Below are 14,211 nucleotides of genomic sequence, written 5' to 3'. Positions count from 1 at the left end.
GTGTATTGCGACTGCAAGACACCAAGTAGCACATCTCAAAGGGAAAGAGCTGGGAAAACATGGATGTTTTCTGAAATCTATGTAGAATGTACTTGCACTTCTAAAAGCATACATTTATTTCAAAGAACATTCAAGAGAGCAAAAATTTGTTAGTTTTATTTTCTGTAGGAAACAAATTATTTATCTGATCAACATGCAGATAGTCAGATATAAAAATGTAAACGTGCCATATTTGAAAGCTACTCTAGGTATATATAGATTGCATCTCCAATAATTTCTTGCATCCGTAAAATTCTGTTTTACTCATACACAGCTCATGGGAGGGGGGAACTTTCCAAAGAAAGTCAAAGACACAAAGAATGCATACGTTTCCACAGTGGCTTACTTCTCAGATGACCTCTGGGCAACAAGATTTCTGAAACTTCCACAAAGACCAAAGGCACTTCAAACATCCACGTTGCTTCTTATGTTGTACACAGGCTTACATACTCATAGCTTTTTTGTGTCTTTTTTTTTTTTTTTTTTAAGTTTTTTTTTAAGTATACGTTTGTCTAAATTTTAACTGATCTGAAACTTCTTTCATCCATTTAATTGGATGAGTCTTTTACACCATCTCTCTCCATACTGTGTGTCCCTTGCCAGGGAATGAATAAAATGGGAGCCATAGAAATGGCTTTTTTTCTGTTTGTAAACTGGAATGTCAAATGACTAAATACTCACTTGCTCGCATCATTTACTAAGGTACACATTTCTTTCAGGCTTACATTATTTTATAGGTTATCATTAATTGTCACAGTTAGCAGACTGATTTCATTGATCACCTGCATATTTAACACTGTGTCATGACCACCACTTGGCCATTTCCAAATATTGGTCACCTCCTAACTTCAGGAGGGTCAGAGTCAATGGCCAGGACTGAAAAACTTTCTCGTCAGGTGTTCCAGATGGATGATTATCTTCAGACTCATTGTAAAGATCACTGTATTTCTTATCTTCATTTTGCAGTCTCACTAAAATCTATCTTTAGGAGACACAAGAACAGCTTAGATGGAAAAAAAATAAATACAGTCTTGCAAAGATACTGAAACAATCAACAGAGACAGATGGTTTCCAACATTTGGGCTGAACACTTGCATCCCTACACAGCACTGCTATGGTACTGGTTGGGACCAGAAATCTTGCAAGTTTTTTGGGGTTTTTTATGTGTGTTTTTTTTTAACTGTAAGGTAGAAATAAATAATATCATCATCACATACACTCTCCAAGTGGAACAGATTCTGTTAATCCTTTGCATAATTTCTTTTCTTCCCAAGTACAAACTTTGTTTCCAAAGCTATGCTGCCTTAGGCAAACAGACAGATTTCCAGCTGTGAAAACTCATTTTTATCTCTTTAAGAACACATGCTAGTGCAAATTTATCAGATATGTAGGCTAAATACAGTTACTCTTTACTTAGATTATGCTAAAACATACACAATTTAGAAAAGATAGATAAACAACATACTTATGTCTCCCTCTGCCTCAGTATCTTCACCCCTTTTTCACAGAGAAATGCCCGAAGAGAAAACTTGGGAGTTAACAGAATATGGCAAGACTCCTTTTTCTCTGACCCACAACTCTGTTCACTCCTCTGCCACACATGAATGCCTTGGGATGCAGACCCATCCCACAAGCTAAAGGATGCCCTGTTCTGCAAAAGTATGCTCCCCTGCTTCACCCCTGCCCAAAACTTACTCTGAAAAACCCTGGAGCCTTTTCATACCTGGTAACAATGCCTGAATCCTTTGTTGGGAGAGACATTTATGAGTTTCAGCATTCTTCCCTGTGCAGTTCAGCACAGTTCTTTAAGCTTCCATCAGTCCATGATATGAAGGATCTTTCCAGAAATAAGCAAAATGACCATTGTGCAAGATACATCATTGATTCCAGCAGGATATTTCCCAAGCAGGGAAATGATTGCTCAGTGAATCCCCCAGAGTCAGTTAATTAACAGCTCCAGAAATTGGTCTGTTAAGTGGTCTATCCCTTAAAGCATGATTTTATACAATGGATCAGTCTCAGGCTGTCTCACAGCACTTTGAAAAATCTTTAGCTTTAGCATCTGTCTGACCACACTTTGTGCATCCCAGTTCCTCACTGGCACATTCTCCCTGTCTCTGCCTGCAGAAGTTCACCTGAACCAAAGCAGCCCGACCAGCGAGCTCCCCAGCTACAGTGAGAATGGCAGTGATGCCAGTTTACTTGTTTCTCCCCTTCTGGTGGCTGGAGTAGTGATCGGACTTGTGCTGTTTCTGTCCTGTGTCACCATCATTGTTGGCAGCCTGCGGAAGGACGGACGGCTGAGACACCCGCACCAGAGGAGAGACACTGCTTATGGTAAGAAGGCAGCTGAAGTGAAACAGTTCTTGGCATTATTAATATCTGCAGGCAACAATAGGGCAACAAAGGGCAACAAAGAGTTCGGACGCTGTGCAAGGGATATAAAAACAAAATGAGTAAAAACTTATGAGGCGTTGATAAGAGGCAGCTTTGCAGTTCAATAGCATCTTCACAAAGTAGAAGCCCCACAGCTGGGGGCTGACATGAACAAGGCCTACAGCATCTCTTGAACAGCGTATTTTCCCTGACACAATGCATGAGTCACCAGACTACTGATAATTTATTTTCATATCGCCTTGCAGCCCTTGTGTATAGTACATATTGTGATTTCTTCTTGTTGGACAGCCAGGAATCTTTCACTTCTGCAGTGTGCACTAAGCTACAACACTCACTTGGCAATTAACTCTTTTCTTAGCACAGAAGTTAAAACTGGATGTAAAGAAAATGGGGCATCAAAATGCCATTACACAGACAACTGTCAACATCATTAAAGACACTGTTTTACTATCAAAAAAGTCCTCTTTTTTTTTTTTTTTTTTTTTGCCCCCTGTTCTTTAAAAGGACTTGGAAGTGCAAAGGTGTAGTTTTAGAATTACATTTTTGGCCAATTTGGCGCTTGCTGATCAGAAATCAAAAGCCACTTGGTCAAGAAAATTACACAGTTTGATTCTTCATATATTTAAGAGAAAAACAATTACAAAAATCTACTTTTTAAGTATCCAGCTAGTAAAAAATCAAACAGTAAATAGATTCTGAAGTGCTATGTAAACTTCACTTCCTTTAAAGTCCCTGAAGTCAGACCGAGGCATAAAGGACAATTTTCAAACTGTTTCTTACAAATAACAATACTAAAAAAACGGGGGAAAGAAGCATCAAGCATGGGGACATTTTCAGAGAAATTCAAAAGAATTTCTTAAACTGAATTGTGTCAGTCTGCCTAATTGAAAATTGTACATTAGCAGAAGCCATCTTGTATCTCAGCATGCGTCCCCCAGACAGAAAGAGATCAGCAGGAGTTATGGTGAAGCTGGCTGCCTTCAGTGCTGAGCAGAAGGAAAGCACAGCGCCTGATAGACTCCATTAGTGCTGGTAGAATTCCTCGAGCACAGATTGGCAGAGGTGAACGTTACCAGCAGGACGGACATGCAGTTTAAAAGCTGCACAAGCGAGTCCTGCCCTTTACTCTCTGTTCAGGGAAATGCTGCTTTGATGTCTTAAAAGCTGGCCCCTGCCTCCAGGAACCATTTTAAAGCACTGAGTGAAAAGGAAGGATCACTTCATATGGAAGAATAGGAAAGTCCAGGGAGTTGCTGCATTTCCACAATTCAGGACATTCTTAAGGAACTTTCAACCAGAATGTTGAGAGCTAACTATCATCAAAGATACAAAATAGCATCAACTCCTGGGTATTTCTAGAGCTGTGAAACTTGTGTGAAAGCATTAGGGGACTCCTGGAACAGCTAGCAGGATATTTTTTTCTAGTATTTTCCCATTTTTCTTCTTTTTCTGTGAGCTTTTCTAAGAAGCACAGCTTATTCTGAACACACACACTTACAATCACACCTAAGCATGCTTTTAAAAGCCTTTTCAGAACTGGCAAGGTTTTGATGCACGCATTTCCTGGGCACATCAGCAGTCCTGCTTGTGCTTTGAAGTTGTACGCAGCACGACTTACACATTTTCAGCCTTTGAGGCAGAAGAGCTTTAGACACTTGCACGGTGTACAACAGCACTAAATATACAGTCCTTGTGCAAACACTGCAGCTCATCCACACTGACACGGGCTGCCTCATAAAAGAACAGAAATGTCCTGTCAAACCTGATTGCTGTAAGTAACAGCAATTCTGCCTCAGATAGGTTTTGTTTTCTGATTTATGGCAGCGTTATAAGCAGTAATATTGTCTCAGTGAGAAAGAAGAGCAAACAGAAACTGCTTGTTTTCCAGCTCCAGACGGCTTCTCTTATGGCGGCTCTTTTGGAGAGCTGAGATCCACCTGCATGGAGGAGTTTCCCCCAGCTTTTGATTTTGGATCCTATCTGGATACACTTTCTCAGGTCAACATCATGTATCCTGATTCACCTCCACGGTAAGCACTTCTTTAAGATTCTAAATATTATAGTCCTGCACTTGCAAAGCCTACTAAAGAGGAAAATGAAATTGCTAGACCAACATCTACTCAAAAAATGCAAGTCAAAAGACCCTGCCTACAAACACTTTGTTTAGTTTAAACTCCAGTTTTTCACAGTAGAATGTCTTTACTAAGTAAAAGCACCTGTGCAGGCATTTATCATCTACTAATATTCATATTCATATCAATAACTTTGATGGCATATGAATGAAATACACAAATAAAGGCATCTAACAAAATCTTTTTTTGGAAGAAATTATTCTTTAAGTTTCACTTTTGGAGGGAATTTTTTTTACAAGAAAAAATTCCTCCCTTTGGTTTTCTACTGTACTGTTACTGGCGGAGGAAATGAGCCATGCCTCAGTGGGTGCCCATCACAGTCCTGCCCAACAGTGTTTTATTGTCATCAGATTAAAAGAGACTTCAAATTTATAATCCCTTGGAACCAAAACAGACTTTAACAAATTAGACCATTTAGCCAAGTTTCCAATTAAAGCACATTTGTTACTGTAGTTGCAAAGAATTTTCCCTCACCAGCTTTATTTCACTGTTTGCAAAGATTCTAAAGCCCTTTAATTTTTCTTCTCTTTCAAGCAACTCCCCACTCTTTAATGCTTGCAGAAATTATTGTGAAATAAGCAATGAACATGAAATGTTTATGGTTTTTACCACTGTTGTTCACACACGTTAAAGGTACGACAGCATAAAACAAGGAATTGGTCTGCTCACAGAAGATCCCACCCAGTGTGTTGGGGAAACATCTGGGTACGTCATTATTTAGCCAGAAATCAAAAAAGTCATTATGGACATATATTCATTGCAATACTGGAAAAAAGAAAAAAAAAAAAGTTTTGGTATACTCAGAATTCAGATATTAACATATGCTGAGACATCACAGATTACATTTACACAAATTAATATGTAATACAATCTCCATCATCCCTCTTACCTGTCACTTACAATTGCAAAGCTAGCAGATGTTATTTGACATTCTACGTAGCCTGATGTGCCACACAAAAGAGGAACAGCTCTTAGTAAACTAACTGTATGTTTTTACAGATATGTAAATGCCCATGTTACACTTAGTACTGACCTTACAACCGTTCTGAACAAACAGCAAAAAAGAAAGTGCAAGATACCACTCTAAATCTTTCCGTGTTTTCCAGCAAGCCTCACTTACCTATTGTCTTAATATCATTATTCTATCAGAAAGCACAACTGAAGAAAACATACTGTTCTGGCACACCTAGTAACCACGCTTTACCTCTCAGTCTGGGATTGTTCATTCTGTATGAGTATCTGCAAAGAAGGACAGCTGCCAGTATGGCTATTTAGGCTGAACCTGCACTGTGGAGCTGTAGCTGCAGGACTTTGCAGTGTCTAGTTACCTGGAGTAACAGCATTGCCACAACTGACTCATTTCAAAGAGAGGTATTTCAGAGATGATATAGCAGTTTCTTCCATAGCTGTATGACAGAGTTCATTAGAGGATACAAGAACTGCCCACGAGTGACAAATTTGCTCTTCAGACCATTTGTAAACTCTCTGTATGCCTCATGCACCATGAGTTGATGCGTGAAGGAATTCAGTTACTTCCTCCAAAGAACAGGAGAAAGAGCATTAAACAGAGCAGGCTCCAAGCTTTCCACAGAAAGGTACCTTAGGAGCAGCAAAGAATGGGTGATCAACATTTGTTTTCTTCTTTTAAGCAGACTGTGTTTTAAGTTAAGCCATGCCCTTTTCTGACTGCCTGTATACATAAGCAGCAGGGAGAACAGTGGAGAAACCTCCTCCTGTTCTTGCTTTAAGAAGGTAACAAAAAGCAGTTACATACTTTCCCAAGTGTTTCTGGATTTTCCAGACTGCTGAAAGCACACAGCAAGGCCACAAGCACCAGGTGAGGAGTACATCAGGCAGGCCTTAATAAGAGCTCCTCCTAAGCAGCCCAGCAGTGTGAACACATCACTGTTTTTTCTATTCTGGGCATGTTCTACAAGCAACCTTTTATGTATTACAAAGCCATGCTAGATAATAAATGGGCTTTTAGAGATGGTGTAAATATTTTAGCAGAAACCTCACATTGTGAAAAATTGTTCTGTGTCTGGCATCTAAACTTGTAGAACTTCATATAAACCCACTCACAAACTTACACTGGGATTTGGACCCGCACCCACAAGCCTTTACTAATAAAAGTAAATGAGCTGACACCTAGGCAACAACTTGAGCAGGCACTTGGCCAGTTTTCTGAGAATAATCCCAGATTCCTGTGAACAATCATTCAGTACATACCCCTTTAGCACACAGGTCTCAAAAAACTATACTAGGGGTTACTTCCATTTCCAATCTGAAAGCTGCCCAAAGCTGGATTTTCTGTCTCTACGGAGTTTTCTGTTTGGAAGCATATGTGTGGATGAATGTACAGGATGGCACTACATGATCTCTGCTTTCCTGTGAGCTCTCCTCCTCTGTAACAAGGCTGGCAGAAACTGCCCTGTCTCTTTCCTTGCCCTGCAAAACTATTCTGTGCCTGAGGGACATACAGGTGCTCAGGGTGCTGCCTCCTCAAGATACACCTGGAAGCCAAGAGAAAACCCAAGGGCTCACACTGACTACAGACACAAGCAATCATAGCTCATCCCACTACTGTGCAATTCTCCATAACGAGTCAAAAGTAAGGATATTTTATTATTAATGGGTTTTTTTTTACTGCTATGAAAGCTACATGTTTTAGAAAAAAATGTTTTGGCAAATCAACGAAGTGTTATTAAATTTTACATCTTAGCAAAACAATTTGGAGAAAACTTCAGGAAAAGTAGAGCTTAGCAGATGGCTGAAAGCAAAGCTCTGTAGAAAGACATTTAAATTTACTATTAATACAGGATATATTCCATTGTAACTTTCTCTTCAGAAAAGCATTGACTGAGAAGCACTGTATGAATGCATTGTATTATGCAAGAGCTCGATAAATTTCTCTGCTTCTCTCTTTATACATTCCTCCATAAAACCAAAGAGTTTGTTTTCTAGTGAGTAGAGCATTAGTAAAGCTGTGGAGAATATTTGGACTCATGGGTGCTAACAGCATTAACTGATGCCAGATGCAGCCTTGAAGCATAGAGAGGACATGCTTGACCTTGTGCATTCAAAATATTACATCACCAGGATCAGTCTTATTACAAATTATAATGTTTTGAAGAGTAGGTTTACTGAAATGCAATTCCTCTTTCTAATTCATACAGTGTACAATTAATGCAAAGCTAAGATAGCATACCCAAAAGCTAATAATGCAACTGGTGGCATAAACAAGAGCAAGACATGAAGGCAGCAAGGGAAGCAACTGCACTGGCAAATACCCTTCAACACACATTTGGAATGAAAGAATTCACTGAGTGAAAACTAGGTGTTCTTAATATGGTCTGCAAGAGGCATCGGCACAAAATCACTAACACCCCATGTTGCAGTGAGAAGTATTCTCAAACATACTGTTTTACTAAAAACATGCTTTCTGGATTGATGGCCAAGGGGTTACGTTAACCAGTTTAGAATGTTTTCAGTGGAATTTATACTGAGGCTTTAAATCTTGCAGCAAGCAGAATAGGAAATTCCACTGGAGAGCCAGAGGTGTGCACAGCCACATGTCCTCCCTCCTCCAGCTGTGCCACATCTGGGCACTGCCACAGCTTCCTGAAGATTGAGCTGAACAAGAGCTGCTCCTGAACCGCTTCAAACCTCGCAGTGCTGCCATGCCAGACAAATGGCTCCACTCAAATCCAGAGAAGTAGACTTAGCACAAAAAGCAGACCAACATTTAGTCAGCTGTGATCGCCCTTCTCTCTATTTCATGGTTTCCATCAAAGAAAGAGAAACTGCAGCTCATAGTTCAGTGCAAGCTGTATCAACATAGCAAAGCAGATTTTCTGTAGGAACATAAACAGGCTGCCAAGAAAGTGATCAGTGTGCAGCTATAGCTATTCAACGTGCCACTGCCCACTCTTGACTTTCTAGCTGAAAGTCCATTACAGAATTATATATATAAAATATATACTATATATTGTAATAATAAATTTGTTATAAATATATATTATATGTAATGTTATATATATACATATACATATACATATATATATATATATATATAATTTATGCATTATATACATATATATATGTGCACCATCATTGGGAAATGAATTTAAGAAAAGTACCTTGGGATGTTATTAATCTTATTGCTTTGATATCTAAACTGCACGTTGCACTTGAGGCTCAATTTGATTATCACTGTAGACATTTCCACTGATCATTTCCTTACATTACATTTTGCATTAGATTTAGGGGAATACCATGTGCTGAGTTTTGTCATTACCCTGATAGTTGCTGGCAGTCTTGACAACTTCTATCCACAGACATCCTTTTGGAGTAATTAATGACTTTCTAATGAATTTGAGAACTCTATAAGCATCTGTCAGGTTGATTTTACGTGAGGTGTAGAAGGGAAAAATAAAAACAAAATACAGTGGGTATTTCCAATCATTTCTAAGATACTAAGGGTCTCCAACAGTTTGAGGTGGTATTTTAATAAACAAATACATTCCAGCTGTTACTTTAAGAACTAAACAAAGTGAATAACTGAGACAAAGTAACGTGAAATGATTTGGTATTTATGAAAATAATGTTTAATAAATCACTAATCATGCAGAATTTAGAATATAGTTAGTAAATGGACCTGTATACCAAATGGAAAATATTAAAATAAAAAATAAACCTAAGAAAATATGATGCCTCTTGAGATATGCCACTGTAAGAGAAGTTCAGCCAGCAAGGGTAACCTTCTCTCAGGGGAGTTGCACAGTTTCTTTCTAAGGCAAAAACATCACATAAATATCCTTTGTGGTGTTTCCAGCATAGCTCAAACCTATCAGTGCATGTATTTTCCAGGAAAGGATTAGTGATTACCGTCATTAAAAGACAGCAGGTCATCAGTAAAACTGAAACAATGCAGGAGCAATTTTAGTAGAGTCGCAACATGTAACAGATGAAGTAAACAAAAAGGCATCTATCTCACACAGAAGGATGTTTCATTCCCCAGATTTGCCTTTTATTCATTTGCTCCTGTCTGTGACTTAAAAAATTCTCTAAGTAGAACCTTCTTCTTTCCCCAGAGAGCAGGTCATAATTTATGAATGACAGCGAATTAAATAAGATCCTTAGTGTTTCCTTAGCAACAAAGCTATTCTAATGCTTATTGGAAGGAGACCAAACAAATTCATGAAGTTATTTTCAGTCCCCCCAAACAATTCAACAAAGTCAGCTTGAAGACCTGCTGTATTTAGGTAACATTCTTTTCTTTGCAGGTCACATTTATATTCAGCATGATGGAGTTAGCAGGCATCAGTCCTCCTTCCCTTTCCTGGCATCATTACCACTTCAAAACTCCATAGCGTAATCTATGATGACAGTGAAGTCATTTTGACAAGAAACAAGGCAAAAAAATGTAGACAGCAGCACATCTCAGTGTCAGTAACCTTCTCATGCCTGTCTGTAAGGCACCCTGAACCTTAAGGTACTATAACTGGGTAAAACAAATGGTTTGAAGTGAATTCACCACAAGTACTAGATATAACCGAGGAGGGCTTTCTAAGAGTTAATAAGAGACAAATGATATTCAAGAGAAGCAGCGTAACATGTTCCTGTAGTCTATTACTAAGTTATGGTAACAAAGTACTCTCTGAAAGCACTTGCTTTTTTTGAAGGGATTTTGAAGGGATTTTCCTTGTAACTGCTGTGCAAACATCAAACACCACGTACTTTTTATGTAAACATCTTCTCAGAACTGGATCTTTCAGATAAAATGACTATCAATGTATTTTTTGCAAGAAGCTAGCAAGCATTTTTGGTTTCACAATGAAATCATGCAACTGAAAATGCAAGAGCAAAGAGCTTGCATGATTTCAGTGTGAAACCAGAAAGAAAGAGTGGGAGCATGAAGCAGGGCAGAGAACACTTCCCTTTAGCATTACAGACACTGGCTCATGGTGAAGCCACAGCTTTATGCAGGTTCAAGCTTCACAGCTGTCAACATCTCAGCTGAAATCAACAAAACTAGATACTATTCTTAAGTGACTTGCACATAACAGTATAAATTTAATATGAGGAATGATCGTTACTGATTACTGTCGATACAATGGTTCTTAACAGTGGCAGCCCTCATTACACAGCATGTGTTTCTCTTGCCCCCCCTGATACCAGAGTCCACACTAGCTGATAAGAAGGCAGCTCATTTATTCTGTCCCCGATTGCTCTGTTCGCAAGTAAAAATAAAGAAGCTCAAAGCTATGTCAAAAGCTCGGAGTACACTGCAGAGCACCTCAGCAGCACCTCTTAGTTCTTGATGCACACCTTGCTGCAGAAAAAGGCAGAATCTGCTCACTTCTTCCCCAGTGTGAAACTCTGTAACTACAGGTGCAACACTTTGAAGAGAATATGGAAAACTAAGTATCCAGACCATAAACTGCTAATGCAATATAAGAGTTTATCTTAAAAACAAACCATTTAATGATTTGTAGTTGCCTCCTTGGCCATAAAGTACTGCCATGAGTGAGCTAAAAAGTTCTTTAACTGGAAGGAGATGTATTTTTATTCATCCTATACAGAAAGAAAATATTACTGTGTAGAATCATAGAATCGTTTGAGTTGGAAGGGTCCAACTCCCCTGCAATGAACAGGGACACCCACAGCTCCATCAAGTGCTCAGAACCCGATTCAGTCTGACCTTGAATGTCTCCAAGCATGAGGCTTCCATCACCTTTCTGGGCAACCTGTGCCTATGCCTCACCACCCTTATTATTAAAAACTTTTTCCTTATATCCAATCTAAATCTCCTCTCTTTTAGTTTGAAACAGTTTCCCCTTGTCCCATCACAACAGATCCTGGAGTCTGCTCAAGAGTTTCTCCCCTTCCTTCACATAGCTCCCCTTTAGCTACTGAAGTGCTGCTGTCAGGTCTCCCCAGAGCCTTCTCTTCTCCATGCTGAACAGCCTGTTCCAGTTCTACCAGCCTGTTCTCACAGGAGAGGCATTCCATCCCTTGGATTGTTTTTGTGTATATAGTGATATTTGGAACAAAACACCAAAATGACAGGTTTTAAATACCATAATTTGCCACCCATGTGTCTTGATGCATAAAGGTCTCTTTCACAAAGTCTGCTTCAATATTTGTCTCACCAAGCATTTTAGTTTTATAGAGCTAAGCTACAGTCCATAAGAGATATCAAACTAAATCCAAGCGAAAGAAATGTGGATGATCAGGTAACAGCAGTGAGCAGAAGGCTCACACTGTGCCCATTCTCCTTCAGGTCAGTGGCAGATTCTGGGCGCTGGGCCCAGGCCCAGAATCAGCAGACAGACAGGTTTCCTCCTTTTTGCAGCTCAGCAAAGGGATTCACAGTTTTCCACCTCAAAACTCACATTACTGTGGGCTTTCCAAAACCAGAACTCTTTTCTCTCTTTTGCTATGGTAACAGGACCCAGCAGGTGCTATTCACTAGCCTGATTAAATCAGTCAAAACCAGTGGAAAGATTTCAAATACATTCACTGGGCTTTAGGTCAGCAAAATGTAAATTAAGTAAAGATGCAGTTCAGAGGGAGTAATCCTGCAAAGAGAGATTCTTCCTTTAATCTCAGTCTGTGATTGAAGTCTAAAATCTTGTAAAAGAGCAGCAGGTTCACTTTGAATTGCAGTGGGCTTAGTAGAGACTGGACTTCAATCTCTTCCACGTGCTGTATAAAAACAACTCTACCTCCTATCTGCTAGGGTTTGTTCAGAATCACAGAATGGCCAGGGTTGGAAGGGACCTCAAGGATCATGAAACTCCAACCCCCCCTGCCACATGCAGGGCCACCAACCTCCCCATTTAATGCTAGACCAGGCTGCTCAGGGCCCCATCCAATCTGGCCTTGAACACCTCCAGGGACGGGGCATCCACAACCTCTCTGGGCAGCTGTTCCAGCACCTCACCACTCTCTCTGTAAAGAATTTCCTCCTGACATCCAACCTAAATCTTCCCTCCCTCAACTTAAAACCATTTTCCCTCATCCTGCAGTTATCTACCCTTTCAAAGAGTTGATTCCCCTCCCCTCTGTAGGCTCCCTTTAGGTACTGAAATACACCTGGTGTAGGGAACCTGCTTTGGCAGGGGGGTTGGACTCGATGATCTCTGGAGGTCCCTTCCAACCCCTACGATTCTGTGATTCTGTGATTGAAATGCTGCAGTGAGGTCACCCTGCAGCCTTCTTTTCTCCAGGCTGAACAAGCCCAGCTCCCTCAGCCTGTCTTCGTAGGGGAGGTGCTGCAGTCCCCTGATCATCTTTGTGGCCCTCCTCTGGACCCTCTCCAACACCTCCCTGTCTTTTTTGTACTGGGGGCTCCACACTTGGACTCAGTATTCCAGATGGGGCCTCACAAGAGCAGAGTAGAGGGGAACAATCACCTCCCTGTCCCTGCTGGCCACTCCTCTTTTGATGGAGCCCAGGATACCGTTTGCCAAGGGCACACTGCTGGCTCATATTAAGTTTTTCATCTACCAAGACCCCCAGGTCCTTCTCCACAGGGCTGCTCTCAAGGACCGCTCCTTCCAGTCTGTAGGGATGCCTGGGATTCCTCCGGCCCAAGTGCAAAACTCTGCACTTTGCCGTGTTGAACCTCATCAGGTTCACCCGGGCCCACCTTTCTAGCCTCTTGAGGTCTCTCTGAATGGCATCCCTTCCTTCAACCATGTTGACTGCACCACTCAGCTTGGTGTCATCAGCAAACTTGCTGAGGGTGCACTCGATTCCATCATCGATATCATTGAAAAAGATGTTAAAGAGCACCAGTCCCAAGACAGACCCCTGGGGGACGCCGCTCGTTACCAGCCTCCACCTGGACATAGAGCCATTGATGACCACCCTCTGTCTGCGGCCTTTCAACCAGTTTCTTATCCATCGAGTGGTCCTGAAGCACTTAGCTGCCTTACTTAGGACCTTCAGAGCACATAACCATGGTTTTAAATTCTTTCTGATGGAGAAATCAGGATATTCTAATCTGAATTTAAAACCATTGACCTGATGAATATAAAGTAAGTTAAAGAAGGATAAAAATAAAATCACCTCTGGATATTTGAGTTGTTTGTTCTATGAACACCTCTATAATATTTGAGTTGTTTACCTTGTGCAAAGATACCATTTCCTTACTGAAAAATTTCTCTCCCCCCAAAGCCACTTTTATCACCCGTCTGTGGAACAATAGCATCAAAGCCAACAGCAGCACTCTGAAGGAAAAGTTTGAGTGCAGCAGGAGCCTGTACACTTCTAAGGCAGGGCCTCAGTGGCTGATTTCAATAGGTTTGAGCTCTCTGTAACTGATATGAGCTGCCCTGCTGCAAGTCACTTATAATCTACAAGCAGGGTTTATTAGCTTAGGTTTAGCCTGGCAGCAACGCAATTACAGGGGCAGAGTGACTGCCTGCAGTCTGCTGGGAGGACACGTGTTAAATATCCTACGTTTCAGGAAATATCTGAGATCCTAATAGCTAGCTCTGCAGTTACTGCAGTTGAGGAAATGGGTTCTTAATTTGTCTGGCTCCAGCAGAATTGTTTTTCAGGTCAGCTGACTGGGAGAAGAGTTGGGAGCTTTTGGTGGTAGAGGGGGTTTATGTCTTTTTTTTTCTTTAAA

The 14,211-nt window shown here is 40.5% G+C and overlaps 2 protein-coding genes across 6 annotated transcripts in view; one reads left to right on the top strand and one right to left on the bottom strand.

Moving 5' to 3' along the window:
• Positions 1-14,211, bottom strand: part of CDH11 (cadherin 11) — a 742,884-nt gene that overhangs the window by 723,107 nt on the left and 5,566 nt on the right. The gene's annotated exons all lie outside the window — the stretch shown is intronic.
• Positions 1-14,211, top strand: part of BEAN1 (brain expressed associated with NEDD4 1) — a 39,542-nt gene that overhangs the window by 23,739 nt on the left and 1,592 nt on the right. For both annotated transcript variants that reach the window (XM_031615431.2, XM_090149372.1), the window contains 2 exons: positions 2,167-2,376; positions 4,325-4,466. In XM_031615431.2, coding sequence (XP_031471291.1) covers positions 2,167-2,376; positions 4,325-4,466 — 352 coding nt within the window. The remainder of the gene's footprint in view (positions 1-2,166; positions 2,377-4,324; positions 4,467-14,211) is intronic.

Source organism: Phasianus colchicus, chromosome 13 (genome assembly GCF_987193195.1).
Source record: "Phasianus colchicus chromosome 13, bPhaCol1.hap1.1, whole genome shotgun sequence".
Lineage (NCBI taxonomy): Eukaryota > Metazoa > Chordata > Aves > Galliformes > Phasianidae > Phasianus > Phasianus colchicus.
Note: the sequence above shows the minus strand (reverse complement) of the source record. Positions and strands in the feature narration are given on the sequence as shown.